This window comes from Sinocyclocheilus anshuiensis, unplaced genomic scaffold (genome assembly GCF_001515605.1).
Source record: "Sinocyclocheilus anshuiensis isolate Anshui unplaced genomic scaffold, SAMN03320099.WGS_v1.1 scaffold220, whole genome shotgun sequence".
NCBI classification, from domain to species: Eukaryota; Metazoa; Chordata; class Actinopteri; order Cypriniformes; family Cyprinidae; genus Sinocyclocheilus; species Sinocyclocheilus anshuiensis.
This window is the reverse complement of record NW_015554086.1, coordinates 715,825-732,127: the sequence shown is the minus strand read 5'-3', so window position 1 is coordinate 732,127 and position 16,303 is coordinate 715,825. Positions and strand designations below refer to the sequence as shown.

The following is a 16,303-nucleotide window of genomic DNA, read 5'->3' as shown; positions in this document are numbered from 1 at the left end:
AACGTACCATTAGGTAAATTTAACAAATAATTAGGCTACGTTAATAACTAAGGGAAATTTTAGTCTGAAAGCCAACCTTTATTATCAAATACAGACACGATATAAGTGAAACCGTATATTTAAAATTAAATTTTAAAAATATGTCTCTGGCATTGTTCAGAGGGGCGGGCCGCATAGTTTGGGGACCCCTGGTGTATACTCTCTGAGTGCACCATGGTAACAACCTCTACCATCCCATTATCTTTTAACGAGTTATTGGCGCCCCTTGCCGTGCCAATACTGCCAATGCAACAATCCTGATACTTCCTGTTTGGGATCTCTGGGGTGTCAACATCGTGCAAATCACAGGCAGATTTCACAAAGCCGAATGATCTCAAAATGAAAACATAAGTTAAGTGCTTACACCCTGACACAGATAAGGTATGTAACGCTGGATGCAGTTGATGTATACTCTCAGCTATACTGAGGATGCATAAGCTGCCATGATATTTACCTTCTGTTGTAATGTACATGCACCTGTCACTGCGGAAGACAGGCAGCTGCAGTCATTCATTTCAAAATGTTTCTCTTCTGACTGTATCCTAGTCGTATTCCAGTTTTTTGCAGATAATATGCTATTGTCAAGTACTCCACAGGTTTGTTTCTTATGTGTTGTCATTGCTAGCTAGCGTGCTATCCGGCATTAACGTTACCTGCATCAACAAACAAGCGTTCAACAACACGCAGTATCAAAATATATATGATTGTTCTTTACTAAATCAGTTGCTTTAGTAACGTTTTGAACTTCACTAACAAACATTTGACAAAAAATGCCATGGTATTACAGTATTCTTTTTTTTTTTCATGGATAGTACGTTCCATGCTATAATCACATTTTTTTTTATTTTTACAGTAGTATCTGCCATAGTAATTACTATTTTCTTCCTTAGTTATAGTACTAATATGATGGCGTTTTGTAAAGTACCTTGCAATGCTATGTTGATATAGTAATTAAATATAGTAATCATTCAGGTTCCATGGAATTACAATCTCATACTGTATTATGCTTAACATGGTACCACCACAGTAGTGTTCTGTGAGGGCGATCTGTGATTTATTTGGAGCTTTATAGAGGTTATTGTGTATTGCTGAGATCATAGGTTTCATTTATAGTTTAGAAGGCAACAAAATACCAGTTGTAAACAGGTCTCTTTCAGTGTATCAGCACTGTTTTGGCAGCCTGAGGAACAGTAATGAGAATCAGCTGACTGCAGATCTGCTGTCAAAGCAGAGAAAAGAGTAGGCAGGAAATTCTGCTTCATTTGAGAGCAATTAACTTTGTGTCCTTGTTTGCTTCTAAACACTCTTTGTAGCCATAAACTGATGTTTGTTTATCTGCAGATATCTGTGTCTTGTCTCTTGCAGCAGGGTGCATCATGCCGAGCTCCCTCCTGTGGGCTGTTGATGTGTACGGCAGGGTTTATAGCCTTTCGACAGCGGGACAGCAGTGGGAGCATTGTCGCGATGCCCACTTGGAGTTCAAGCGTGTCACGGCTGTACAGCAGTGCTGCTGGAGCATTGCCTGTGACCACAACATCTATCTGTACGTCCATGCCAGTGACGTGCTTGTCCGCTACCAAGAGGAGACATTTGAAAACCAGGTGTGCTCAATAGTAATATATGTTATTAGTAAAAATCTGTCAAATCATTAGGGCTGGGCAAAAAAAAATATAAAAATTAAGAACATTTTATAGGGCCCTATTATTTTTTTTAAAAAAGGACCCATACAAAAAAAGTATAGGTTTAAAATACAGGCATGTGGTTCTTAATTTCTTTTTATTAATTAACCATTTGTAAACTGATGTTTACTGTAAATTTTTTAGAAATATCAATAGCATTTGTATTAAAACTATATTCACTGAATGTAATCAAAAAATCGAGAATCGAATCGAATCGGGACATCTGAATCGATACCCAGCCCTACAAATCATTGTTATAGGGTTTGACCAACAAGCAGAAAAAATATATACAGGAAATTATATCCAAGTAAACTTGGAGAGCAGTGAATGGGAAAGTACCACAAATATATTTTTGCATTCATATAGCAAAAGAAAAACTCCACTATAGTGCTTTTACGATGTTCAAAAAAAGGAAAAAAATTGAGAGAGACTGATGATGGTAGTCAGGAGAGAGAACGATGTCAAATTTACCATCCCTCCCATAGACGCTGCATTAGAAACACTCGCATTAGCGTTAACTAGTTTTTTTGTATTTTGATGCAAAGGTGATATGAGACAAAGTATAGTGTTATAAATGTATGTACAGTTGTTTGTAAAATCAAAATATAAAAAAAAAATGATGCTGATGACCGTTGAAACGCATCATCACAGTCTTCTGAAAAGAGTCCATGATGATTCCTCAGTTTCAGTTAGTCCCGCTCCCATATTTATGTTTACGACGTAAGGACATAATAGTAAAATGCATGTGTTTGAAAATAGTGTTGAATTTGAAAGTTGAATAAGTTGAATTTGAAAATATTGAAACAAACCTCAATCAGTCTTTTAAAAAGTATTGGATATCCCAAATAAAACTTAAGTCTTGGCACTGAATCCGGACCGCCTACAAATGAAACCAGACCACTGGGTGATGGATTTATAGATTTCTGAGCATGTTTGAAGCATCATATTAGAAAAGGTGTAGTGTTTGATCCACTAAATAGATGCATCCTTTGTGGAAAGAAGAACAACACAAATGTTGTGCTAGATACTGTTCTCCACAACAAACTGCATATGTGCAGCTGTGCACATTTCTGCGGTCTTCGTTTACTCTCCTTTAAACATGAACTGACGGAGGCACTTGATTATGAGATAATCTGCAAAGCCCTGTCATCTCAGACTAAGGTAATGCTTTACAATTAACTTTAGTTAATGTTAGGTAATGTATTAACTAACATTAACAATGAGAAATACCCTTGTTACAGTATTAATTAATCTTTGTAAACATTAGTTAATGAACTTTTTGTTAGCTCAAGTACTAATGTTAACAGATACATTTTATTAAATATCAGATACTTTGACCTTTTATGTTAGTTCAGGTTATGTTAGTTCAGGTTTTAAAGTGTCATGTCAAGATTTTTTAAAATGTAAGAATGAAAAAATGAAAGATGTTTATTATGTCTCTTTTGTTTTTAATTTTACTTTATTTCAAATAAAAACTGTATTCCTGTGATGGCAAAGTGGAGTTTTCAATACTCCAGTTTTTAATGTCACATCATTCTTCAGAAATCAATCTAATGTTATAATATTTCTTATACAGCTGTGCTGCCTAATAATTTTGTGGAAACTGATTTTTTTTTTTTTTTTCAGATTTCTTTGATTAATGCATTTATTTGAAATAGAAATCTTTTGTAACATTATAAATGTCTTTACTGTCTCTTTTGACCAATTTAATGTGTCCTTGCTTAAAAATTGGATTAACTTATTAGAATTCATATAATTACCTTATTATTATTTTTATTTTATTTATTTTGAAATATTAGGATTTATTCACTTACATATATTCAAGGTGTATAAAAATAAGTTTGGTTTCACCACATTGCATTTTAAGAGTCATTAAATAGTTACTCTTCACGAAACAGTGTGAAAGTATTTCAAAACTATATGAAACCAACATGAATACAAAGAGTACATGCCTAAAAACTTTGTAGGTTTTTTATTGTAAACACTGTTATTTTTCATTAACTCTAGAGCATTGATTATCAAATGAGACTCACTTATGTGTTTCCTGTTTCCTGGCAGAGGTGGAACCCCGTCGATGGCTTCTCGGACCGGCTGTTGCCCAGTGACCGCTGGCAGTGGAGTGATGTCACAGGGCTGAAGCACCAGCCTCTGGGTGACTTTCAGCTGCCCTCTGAGAACTGGGAGTGGGAGGCGGACTGGTACGTGGATGAAAACTTTGGAGGAGAGCCCACAGAGAAAGGGGTCAGTATTGACATCTTTAAAACCACAGAAAGAGCTTTCACTTGCGTTAAGCTGTAGCTGATATTCTGTATGTTTTCAGGGATGGACATATGCTATTGATTTTCCAGCCACTTACACGAAAGACAAAAAATGGAACTCTTGCGTGCGTCGTCGCAGATGGATACGATACAGAAGGTACAAGGCACAGGACACTTGGGTCAAGGTGTGTAACAGCACAAAGGTATTATACAGTATATCTTATCTTAATGGTTTCTCTTTAATGTTGATGGAAAAACTTGAATTTTATATGTGAGAGCAGATCCCCTCAGAGCAGACTGAGTCTCTTCCTGACCCATTTAATGACATCACTTGTGGTAGTTGGGAGATCACCGAGGAGCCCAGAGGGTGCTTGGCACTGTGGGCGGTCTCTCTGCAGGGAAAGGTCAGAACTCAGTTCGTTCCAGGCTTACATACAGTGTCCAACAGCACCTCATGCTTTTATAATCTATTAATTTTTCAGTTCTTACAAAGCTGTACAGAGTGTAATTCTTGGAACTCAGATGCATTTCTGTTTATCCACATAAAGATCAGATTTTTTGTACATTCGAGCAGGTGTGGTTCCGGTGTGGCATCAACCATCATAGTCCCGAGGGCTCTGTTTGGGAGGAGGTGCCCGTACCAGGGGAGGTTGTGCAGATCAGCTGCGGCCCAGGTGACCTGGTGTGGGCTGTCCTGTGGGAGGGTCATCTGCTGGTCAGAGAGGGCATTGGCAGAGATTGCCTGAAGGGTGAGTGTAGTGGTGAAGTACACACAAAACAAATTAGGTAGATGATAGACATATGATAATACTGATGTAATCACAGGGTCATCATGGGTAACGGTGGAGTCGCCAAGCCCTGTTGTGGGTGCCGTACACATAGCTGTTGGTGTGAATGTAGTGTGGGCTGTCACTAAAGATCATAAAGTAAGTCATGTTTTAATTTAATATACACTTGCACACACAGTGGGGTTCCAAAATCTAAGACCACTAATAAAAAGGCTTCTATTATTTCTCAAAGTATTATTATTATTTAATGACAAATTATATTATCATTCATATTATATTGCCTGTACTAGAAATGGTGGTTTCTTTACATGCAGGACAGTTCAAAAGTTTGGGGCCAATTAAAAAAAAATGAAAGAAATTAATTCTTTTATTTAGAATGATTTCTAAAGGATCATGTGACTCTGAAGACTGGAGTAATGGATGCTTAAAGGGGTCATATGATGCGAAAGTCATAATCAGTAATTATGTCCCCACTGGATGCAACAAATGCCTCGTTTATAATGGGTTTTACTGGTTTTGTCTCGTCGTGCCGGGACACGGCGTCACAATATGAGGGGCGTAACATTTCCGTCACACGCTTGAGGTATTCAGCCAATCACAAAGCACTGGATAGCTGGCCAATCAGAGCACACCTCGCTTTTCAGACCGATGAGCTTTGTAAAAATCGACGCGTTTCAGAAAGGCGGGGCATAGAGGAGAAACAATAATGTACATTATGTGGAAAATAATGTTTTTTGAACCTTAAACCGCATAAACACATTGCATTACACCAAATAATGTTCTTTTTAGCAACATCATATGACCCCTTTAAAATAAGTTTTGCCATCACAGGAATAAATGATATTTTAAAATATCTTAAATAGTTATGTAAATTAAGTTAAACATTTATGTAATATTTTATAATTTTGTTGTTTTATTTTTGATAAAATAAATCCAGCCTTGTTGAGCATAAGGTACTTGAAAAACATTTAAAGATCTTACCAACCCCAAACTTTTGAACTTTTCTATTCTTATTTATCTTGTTTTTCCACATCTCCTTATTTTTATTAGGTCTGGTTTAGACGGGGTGTGAATTCTCATAATCCTTGTGGCTCAGGTTGGATAGGTATGGTTGGAGAGATGGTCATGATCAACGTGGGTCTCAATGATCAGGTCAGAGATTAGTAGTGTTTCCTCTTTGGTTTATATCATTAATTTCTGTCTCTGATGTACTTTTTACATTGAATAACTGTACATGTGGTACATATTTCAACAAAAAGCAGAAAACAGCAGAATAAAGACAGTGCATACTCTTGGCTACTAAAATCTTTTGAAGGCTTAACCCAGAAACTTTCATATAGATCGATGCATTAATCAATGCCAAAATGTACAAATATTGGTGTGTTAAAATACCAGATATTATGCCATATATATGAATTCATCTGAGTACAGTGCCGTGAAAAGATTTTTGCCCCCTTCCTGTTTTAATCTTTAGCATATTTGTCACACTTGAATGATTCAGATCATCAAACACATTTTAATATTACACAAAGATAACCCGAATAAATACAGAATGCAGTTTTGAAATAATGATTTCATTTATTAAGAGAAAAAAAAGGCGATGAGGTGCATTGAAAGACAATGATCATGTATCGACGATAGCCAGAGATATTGTCAAAAGCATTAAATATGGTCATTATTAAGAGTATTTGGCATTTCCAATTAATGTAGGCCTGTTACATTCTGGCTATTATTATTAGGTTACTTTTATTATTAAATTAATATTACAATTCATTTGCTCCGCAATAATTTCATAGGGCATCACCGCATAACTGACGCGCTGTGAGGATAATAAAAGATTAGGCTATTAGCTTAGGCTACTCCTCATTGAAAATGTTTTAAAAAGGTCTTTTAAAACAGGTCTATTATAGCCTCCAATGAATTATAGGCCTATAGCCTAAATAAAATTGTTAACATTTCAGTCATCAATGAAATTTAAGAGCAGCTTTATTTTAAGCGCCGACTTTCAAAGAAAACCTGTTCAACACGAAATACGTTTCTTCTCATTGTTTTCACTATGTTCGGGCCACAAGCGAAACATTAAGGAAATAAATTAAAACAGTAATACACCGCATATTAAGTAGGAGATTAGTCTCTCGTTGTCTCTGGGACAATATGCGCCGTTAATGCGTATGTTGTCAGATGCAGAAAGTGCCGTCAGTTTTTACTTTCATGGTGAAAGACGTTCACCGGCATTAAGTCTTGAACAAAGTTTGCACGTTGCTTGTGTGATATCCACTATATCCGAATCGGGAGGGGGGCCTCCGACTTGCAGTTCACTGCTGTTGGTATGATGTTCTTTTTATGAAATGCTGTGTTGGTTTTATGCCAGATGTAACGGAACACGCACCTTCCAAAAAGTTAAACTTTTGTCGCATCAGTCCACAGAATATTTGCCCAAAAGTCAGGATAATCAAGATATTTTTTGGCAAATGTGAGACGAGCCTTTGTGTTCCTTTTGGTCAGCAATGGCTTTTGCCTTGGAACTCTCTCCCATGGATGCCGTTTTTGCCCAGTCTCTTTCTTATTGTTGAATCATGAACACTGACCTTAATTGAGGCAAGTGAGGCCTGCAGTTCTTTAGATGTTGTTCTGGGTTCTTTTATGACCTCCTGGATGAGTCGTCGTTGCGCTCTTGGAGTAATTTTGGTTGGCCAGCCACTCCTGGGAAGGTTCTCCACTGTTCCAAGTTTTCTCCATTTGTGGATAATGGCTCTGACCGTGGTTCACTGGAGTCCCAAAGCCTTAGAAAGGGCTTTATAACCCTTTCCAGACTGATACATGTCAACTATTTTGTTTCTCACATGTTCTTGAATTTCTTTAGATCGTGGCATGATGTGTTGCTCTTTAAGCATGCTTCACTTTGTCATACTGTTCTTTTTAAATGATTTCTTGATTCAGAAGGTCTGGCAGTAATCAGGCCTGGGTGTGGCTAGTGAATTGTAACTCGGCTTTCTAAAATAATGTGGTTAATCACAGTTCTTTCATGATTTAACAGGAGGGGGCAATTAATTTTTCACGTAGGGCCAGGTAGGTTTGGACGGCTTTTTTCCCTTAATAAATGAAATCATCATTTAAAAACTGCGTTTTGTATTTACTTGCATCATCTTTGTGTAATATTAAAATTTGTTTGATGATCTGAATCTTTTAAGTGTGACAAATATGCCAAAAATAAAAAAAACAGGAAGGGGGCAAAAACCTTTTCACGGCACTGTATATGTTTCTAGCGAGAATGGTTCTGAAACCATTTCAGCAGTTATTACTGAGATCTGTGAAGATCATGTGATGTGTCTCTGTGCTCAGGTGTGGGCTATTGGTTTTGAAGACCGGGCGGTATATTTCCGCCAGGGTGTGACTGCCAGCGAGCTGAGTGGGAAGGCCTGGAAAGTTGTGTCTGTACCCAGAGATAGTGAACGTTCCCACTCTAGCGCCAGCGCAAGCAGTCTTCAGAGGTTAGTGGACTTTAAAATTTGCACATTGTGATCAATTTGCATGTCCTAGTTGCGACATTCCTAGTTTTTGTTGTATGTTATTGGTAGACCTTTCTGGACATTTCTTTAGACATTTTATTGCAAATTAAATATATTGCCACTAAAACTAAGATTTTAAAGAATTAAAAGCAGTGTTGGGCAGTAACGCATTACTTAGTAACGCGTTACTGTAATTTGATTACTTTTTTAGTAATGGAGTAATTTAACGCGTTATAATTTTCAAAATAGTAATTAGAGTATAGTTACAAGCCGAGGTCTCTATACGTTACTGCCGCGTTACATTGCTGACAGAATGCAGTGTTTTATAATCTAGATTGTAAAAAGGATGTAACACACGCACTGTCGAGTCAAGTGCCAGTTGATTAGAGACCTGCTCCCGCGAGACCCGACGCAACAGAGTGCGGCGCGGGACAAGATGGGCGAGTGCTGCGGGTAGACGCTCGTGTGTGTGTGTGGGATGCAGGAGAATAAAATGATTGATGGGACTCCCGCAAAATAGAAATATCAACATAAAATATCTAAAAAACGCAAGAATTCAAATAAGCCTGCAGATGTCACAAATGCGGTTTTCTCTATGCTATCCTCTTCCATCTCAAGTTGCCAATAGCTGCTTTTGAGATCCAGTGTACTGAAGACAGTAGCACCATGGAAAGATTCCAATATTTCCTGGATTTGTGGCATGGGATAGGCATCAAGATGTGTTTTGGCATTTAAGCCTCTATAATCAATGCACAACCTGAAACTTCCATCCTTTTTGGGTACAACCACAACAGGCGATGCCCATGGTGAGACAGGTGGTTGTATGATCTTTTTGTTCAACAGTTCCTGAATTTCCTCATCAACAAATTTTTGTTTGTCAATGGACAGTCTGTATGCCCTTTTTCTGACTGGCAGTTCATCCGTGGTTATAATTCGATGTTTGACTATACTAGAATGTCCAATCTCTTTTGAGCATACAGTAGGCCAGTCAAGCAACAGTCGTTCCAATTTTTCCTTGTATGATGGTGTAGCCTCTGCTTCAAGGGTGTCTTTGTATGGATTCAAGCACCGTGTCATCAACGGTAGGTGTGGGTATGGCCAAGTAAAAGTAGACTGATGAAGAAGAATCTTGCGTCATAAATGGGAAAAACTGGTTCACGTCCTGGCTACTTACAGATGGTAAACCATATTGGGCTTTACTGAAATCCAACACAATCCCAGAATGCAACAAGAAATCCATTCCTAAAATGACTGGTACGGTTAAATCTCTGTCTTTCAAGATAAACAGTGTCAAGGTAAATCGTTGACCCTGCACTTTACAGTAGCATGTCACCTTTCCAGTAGCTGCTTGCTTTTGCCCATTGGCTAACACAAATGTCTGGCCCCTGCTTGGCTGACTTGGTTCACCCTTGCTCAGTTGATTCCAGACGGATTCTTGAATTAGACACAATGAACTACCGGTGTCCACCATGGCCAGAAAAAAACCTATCACGCAAGACTATAGGTATATTTACAGTTTGATGCTGCATTTTGATGGACTGCACCACTCTAGTGCTTGCGGGCATATGTTTTTTCTTTTGCTCTTCAGAATTGACCTGATTCCAATATTTTTTAGCTTCATCAAAATCACGTTCAATTTGTGTCCCAATTCTTACAAGCTCGCCAACATTGGTTACAGTACCTCTCAATAAACTAGCCAGGCGGGGATTGCAATTACGTAATATGGCCATTACAATGTCTTTCTCTGACATGGTCTTTCTCCATTTTAAACAAAGAGCACGATAATGAAAGGCAAAGTCTCTTATGCTCTCCTTGGCCCCTTGCTTTCTCTCCACCAGCCTTCTTGATGCCACATCTTCATAATCTTCGCTAAGAAAAGATCGTAGGAATATATCTTTAAATTGCCCCCAACTATATACTTTCCTTCTCTCGGCTTGCCACCAGTCTTTAGCAGTTTCCTTAAGCACTGTGTTAAGAGATGCCAAGATCTCCTGGTCACTCAATGGTCTAACTGCGAAGTATTCCTCACAGTGTTCAATAAACAGAATAGGATCCTCATCTTGCTTATTACTGAAACAGGGAAAGTCTAATTTGACCGGTGGGTTATAAGGCATTAACATAGTTTTCTCTTGACTGGCTAAAGAGCTTTGCTGAACTTCATAGGTGTGAGTTTGACTTTGCCCAGCATCATGATCCCCATAACCAATTTTAGATGTTACAGGCGTACTTATTGAAGTAATTGATTTGAATTTGGCTTCAAGTTGCACATCCCTTCTTTTAAGACAATCAACCATTGATTGACCGAGTTCCTGCACAGACAGTTCCACAACTTTCTTAACTCTCTCACATTCACGTTCCATTTGATACAGCAAACGATCTTCCATCCCTTTACATTTGTTCCGGAATTCCTCTTGTGATACCCAGCCACTCATTTTCTTCACACATTCATCAACTCGTCCCTCCAATGCATTGAATCTATCAGTCAATTGTTCCATAAGGTTGGTAACGGAATCAGAAAACGTCTCTCTCTCCACTGCAAGTGGTGGGGGTGGTGGAAAAACGTACTCAGAGCCATCAACTATGCTATCTTCACCTTCATTCTCAGAATCTATATATAGATCACTAAAGGTAGTTATTAAATCTTTGAGGGTTTCTCTGGGTGTTGTGAATGAACCAGATGTAAAATCTACCTTTGGCGCACACTCATCCTTATCCAGAGTTTTTTGACCTGCCATTATATATCAGCTGTTTTCAAACAACTAGTCAGGGTCCTTGTTCGGGCGCCATTTATATAACCATTACCTTACTCTAAAAAAAAGTGTTGGTTATAAATCTGTTTTTGTTGATGCTTTAATAACAAATATTTATCGGTAGTGTGTTTGCTGGGATTTCATAAATTTCATGGAGAAAAAAGTAACGTAACTAGTAATGTAACTAATTACTAATTACTTTTGAAATAAAGTAATCAGAACAGTAATGTGATTACTTTTAAAAGGAGTAATCAGTAATTTGATTGCATTTTCAGAGTAACTTGCCCAACACTGATTAAAAGTAATACTCTGCTATTGGTGAATACAGCAAAAATCATGTCATGTCATGTTGCTTGACACGCCTACATCCTGTTACCAACAGCCACTGTCGCTCATCTGTCCAGAAGTCACTAAATGAACGGCAGAAGTCAAATGAATGGGATCAAGTTGCTTTGTCACAGCATGATGAATTTCTAGAGAAAGGAGTGTCTTTAAAACCAAAAGTAGACTTCAGCATTGCAAGTGTAGTCAATAATTCAGAAACTGAAAAAGACAATGCGGCATAAGAGTTTAAAAAATGTGTTGTCTTATGTGATCGGATTAATATTTATATTGTTCATGAAATGCTAGGTATTCTTTAAAAAATAGTTTGCAGTGTGTTGTCATATGTGTCAAATAATCTATTTTTTTTCATTTAATGATAGTGTTTTAAATAGTTATTTAATTTGCAATAATAGTTGAACATTTTTGCACAAATCAATGAATTCAAATGAGATAATTAGTTTAGATAAACAAATAGATAATTTCATTAGGTGTTCTCTTAATAGACTGGATTGATGGATACTGAAAGCACCTTACCATCACAGGTTAAAATTTAAACTACTTAACTTAAATAATCAAAAATATAAATGCGTCATAGTGATTCCAAACTCCTGGTGCTGTACATGTTAACACTTTGTGTCTCTACACCTCTCAGTGCTGGTTGTTTCTTTGGTGGTGAGGTGCGTCTGCAGTCCCAGGCATCAGTGTTGAGTGATGCAGACACTGAGACTGAGAGAGCTGGGGGTGAAGTTGTCCCAACACCTGAGATAGGAGACGCCCCTAAACCACGCATCCCCAAAGTGACCAGTGACAGCTTCATCTCAGAGCTTGTGTCTGACCGTGAAGGCCAAATCAGTCGCCGTGATGTCCCCCCAGCTGGCCCATCTATTCCTGAGGAAGATCACCCAGAAAAAGAGTTGGAGGACAGGGCTTCCCCAGCCCAGGTTCTGTCTCCTAGCCAATCAGGTGGGGTGGATCCTCAATGGAGCAATGTGGACCTAGAGGAAGCCCAGACGCACCTCACAGCTGGACCTGGAGGAGACACAGCTGAAACCAGCAGCCTGTCCTCTGTAGCCACCTATAACTTGGCCCTAGAGGAGCCTTACGGGCCAGATGAGCATCCAAAATGGGCCTGGGTTAGCGTTGGGGGATGTTTGGTTGAGTGTCACACACAGCTCAACTGGTTCAACTCTTCTACATCCACAGGTCAGCCGGGTATCATGTTGGGCTGCATGACATATTGAAACAAAATCGATATTGCGATATGGTTTAGTGCAATTGTCAAGATTCAGTTAATTGAATATATGCATTGCCGGTTTCAAGTGAAGTGCTGCATTTACACAGTTTCAGTTTCTAAAAACAGCTTGGTTTATTTACTATGAATCGAGCCATTCTGAGATGCTGATATCATGGGCTACATGCGTGTAAATGAACAAAGTGCCAAGTTCCAGTATGAAACTGGAAGCACATATTTTTTTTATTTGCTGGCAAACTATCAAAATAAAACCCAATGGTTTACCATTTGAAAAAAAAAAAAGAAATTAGAATGCAAATATTAGTAGTGTAATTTTTGTTACAATATATTTTTTATTCTGTTTAATATTTTTATTTCATAATAATCACAATAAAAATAATGATATATTTTATAGCAATATTGAATTGGTCAAAAACCTTTGAAATATGGCCTCAAGTGGAAAGATATTTCTGAAATGGTTGCAGAAAGAGATTTGAGTTGGCAAATCTAAATATAAAAAGCCATATTTTTCAAGTTTTTCCTAAATCATTCGGCCCTAAAAGGATTTTACACTAAAAAAAATCTTCAGAGTAAAAATTAATTTTTAGCCCTTTTTTTTGGCAATTTTGCAGGAAATATCGTGTTCATATATTCCCAATATCGTGCAGCCCTATTGCCATCTGTGTAATTGAATTTGATGATTCACTTTGTCCTTGACCGTATCAAATGTGATTGTCTCCTCAGCCCTGAACTCCTCCATGCAGGCCATGTCTCTCTCCATTACACCTGCTCAAACGGCAGCATGGCGTAAACAGATATTTGAGCAGCTCAGCGAGCGCTCCAAGAGAGAAATGGAGAATTTCATGAATTATGAGCAGGCCATTGAACAGGTATTGCTCACACACAAAACTGTTTACCTCATCTGATGTTTTCGGTAATACTAACCAGTTTTGTCATTTATCTGTTTTTAAATTATATCCAGACTGTCATTGACATAGCAACAGTAAGTGTCCACACAAGTGCTCCAAGAGTTAGATCGATAGTCCGAGCAACAGTTACAATGACGGTGGCCCTCAGCTTGGTAGAACCGAGGAGTTACCCCTAGAAAATGAATCTTTTGTCTTAAACCTTAAAAAATTCTTATAATTTGATAAATGATTCACCCTGAATCCTGTCCTTTTCATAGTCTGTGTGGGTGAAGAAGGGCACCATGCAGTGGTGGCGAGACTGGAAACCTCATAAGTGGGTGGATGTTCAGTTTGCACTGGAGCAGTTTTCAGGAGCGGAGGGTAACAAGGATGGGATTCTGTTTATCTACTACACATTTAATGATGAAAAGAAGGTAATCTCACATCCTTTATGGAATCAAAATGGTAGTTTTGTGGCTTTAATTCCATGTTTATTAGCTTTGATGCCATCTAGTAAGGTTAGTGTACTGCTAAAAGTTGATAAAAATCTATTTTTGGCACACGTTCAGCTTTTCTCTACTGGGAAAATGGACTAAAAATTGATACCACATTATTTATACTGTAGCTAGAAACTAATCTAAAGCTTATTTGCTATTTAAAAAAAAAAGAGGTAAAAAATGTACAAGACATTTCTGTTGGAAATACACCACTGATCAAAAGTTTGGAATCAGTAAGATTTTATTTTAAAAATGTAATACTTTTATTCACCAAGGAGGCATTAAATTGATCAAAAGTGACAGTAAAGATGTTTTCAAATAAATGCTATACTTACAGTATGAACTTTCTTCTCATCAAAGAGTCTTCACAAAATGAGTTTCAGTTTCCACAAAAGTATTAAGCACAGCCATTTTTCAAAATGATGATAATAATAATAAGAAAAACAGATATTGTACATTTTATTAATCTATCACAATATTACTGTTTTTGTATTTTTGTCAAATAAAAAAATTATCAAATAAATGCAGCCTTGATGAGCATAAGAGACTTTTTTCAAAAACATTGAAAAATCTCATCAACATCAAACTTGTGAATGGATCTGTATATGAACACAGGAAAGAAATCTGTGCTTGTAAAGTGATTTCATGTGGTCTAAATTCAACCCCTATTTTACCCTCTTTTTCTGCTCTTTTCTCTGTCCAGTATCTCCACGTGTTCATTAACGAAGTGACAATCCTGGTGCCAGTACTGAATGACTCCAAACACACATTTGCCATCTATACAGCAGAGCGAACCAAACAGAGGTGGCCCATCCGCCTGGCTGCGGCCACAGAGCTGGAGATGCACGACTGGGTGAGGAGAGAACATTAATCATGGGAAATTGCACTGCACTTTGTGATTACCCTGCTGTTTGCCTGACAGTTTGTTTGTTCATCCTTTCAGCTGGCTCTGCTCAGTGTGTCCTGTTGTGACTCTAGAGGTATTCAGGGCCCACCCTCGAAACAAGCCATCTGGTCGGTCACCTGTAAAGGTGACATCTTTGTGAGCGAGCCCACAAAAGAACTAGAGGCATCTCCCTACCCCACACCGTGTGATCAGATGTAAGAATCAGATGATTGATTGATTTTATGGGAACAATTTTGATGTAAATAGGTGATTCTTCCTTAATCTGTACCGTAAGTGTTTTTTTTTTTTAACATGCTTGCTACTTAAAGGATGTATTATAGTACATTCCTTAAACTTTATTTTTAAATGTTTAATTTTTAAGCCTTTTCCCCATCCAGACATTTAAAGGGGTCATATGATGCTATTTTAAAGATCATTATTTTGTACAGATCTTCTTGTAACACTCCAAAGAGAAAGGAAAACTTGAAATCGCATCATATGACCCCTTTAACTTTTTAACTAATCTTTATAGTAAATTTATTAAGTGTGAAAATCAAGCAAAAAAAAATGCACTAAGAACATTTTCCCACCAGAACCATTGAGTTTTTCCAAAAACTTGAGAAAACAACATGCATCATTAGTCACAAATAACGTCAAAAAATTCACACCATCACACTTTAAACCAAAATTCACTTGAAAGTTGACAAAGGCCAAAAACCATGTGATAAATGTTTAACATAAATTAAACATAGTTTAAAGAGGTCAAAAGAGCCCCTCATTAAAGAACTACCTTTTCAAAGTTTGGGGCCAGTGAGACTTTTTTTATGTTTTTGAAATAAGTCACTTATGCTCATTAGAGCTGTGTTTATTTGATTAAAAATAAAGTAAAAACAGTAATAATGTGGAATAATATTACTAATAATATTGTTCATTTTAAAATAACTGTTTCCAAATTATATTTTAAAATGTAATTTATGATGGCATATATATCCTGTGATGTTAAAGGGTTAGTTCACCCCAAAATGAAAATCCTGTCATTAATTAGATGCAGATTAATTAATTAATGCAGATTTGCTTTATACAACATTAGGAAGATCAGGCCCTTTCTTTCAGAACATGCAACACAACTCCTTGTTCAAGCTCTTGTTCTATCCAGGCTGGACTATTGCAATGCTCTCTTGGCAGGTCTTCCAGCCATTTCTATCAAACCTCTACAATTAATCCAAAATGCCGCTGCAAGATTAATCTTTAATGAGCCGAAAGAACACGTCACACCTCTGTTCATCAATTTGCGCTGGCTACCAGTAGCTGCTCGCATTAAATTCAAGGCATTAATGTTTGCCTACAAAACCACCACTGGCTCTGCACCCACTTACCTAAATTCATTACTTCAGAGTTATATGCCCTCTAGAAGCTTGCGTTCTGCAAGTGAAC

At 37.5% G+C, this 16,303-nt stretch overlaps 1 protein-coding gene across 3 annotated transcripts in view; it reads left to right on the top strand.

Moving 5' to 3' along the window:
* Positions 1 to 301: 301 nt before the first annotated feature.
* tecpr1a (tectonin beta-propeller repeat containing 1a) overlaps positions 302 to 16,303 on the top strand; it is a 22,872-nt gene continuing 6,870 nt past the window's right edge. Inside the window, exons 1-15 of one of the 3 annotated variants that reach the window (XM_016461380.1) lie at positions 302 to 420; positions 1,405 to 1,640; positions 3,777 to 3,959; positions 4,039 to 4,161; positions 4,258 to 4,380; positions 4,551 to 4,725; positions 4,802 to 4,902; positions 5,815 to 5,916; positions 8,107 to 8,255; positions 12,000 to 12,550; positions 13,323 to 13,468; positions 13,561 to 13,581; positions 13,765 to 13,920; positions 14,687 to 14,836; positions 14,927 to 15,084. In XM_016461380.1, the coding sequence (XP_016316866.1) occupies positions 1,416 to 1,640; positions 3,777 to 3,959; positions 4,039 to 4,161; positions 4,258 to 4,380; positions 4,551 to 4,725; positions 4,802 to 4,902; positions 5,815 to 5,916; positions 8,107 to 8,255; positions 12,000 to 12,550; positions 13,323 to 13,468; positions 13,561 to 13,581; positions 13,765 to 13,920; positions 14,687 to 14,836; positions 14,927 to 15,084 (2,363 nt within the window). In that variant the 5' untranslated portion in view covers positions 302 to 420; positions 1,405 to 1,415. Of the gene's footprint in view, positions 421 to 1,380; positions 1,641 to 3,776; positions 3,960 to 4,038; positions 4,162 to 4,257; positions 4,381 to 4,550; positions 4,726 to 4,801; positions 4,903 to 5,814; positions 5,917 to 8,106; positions 8,256 to 11,999; positions 12,551 to 13,322; positions 13,469 to 13,560; positions 13,582 to 13,764; positions 13,921 to 14,686; positions 14,837 to 14,926; positions 15,085 to 16,303 lie in introns of all 3 variants that reach the window. The other 2 variants (XM_016461379.1, XM_016461381.1) reach the window with 2 other exon arrangements.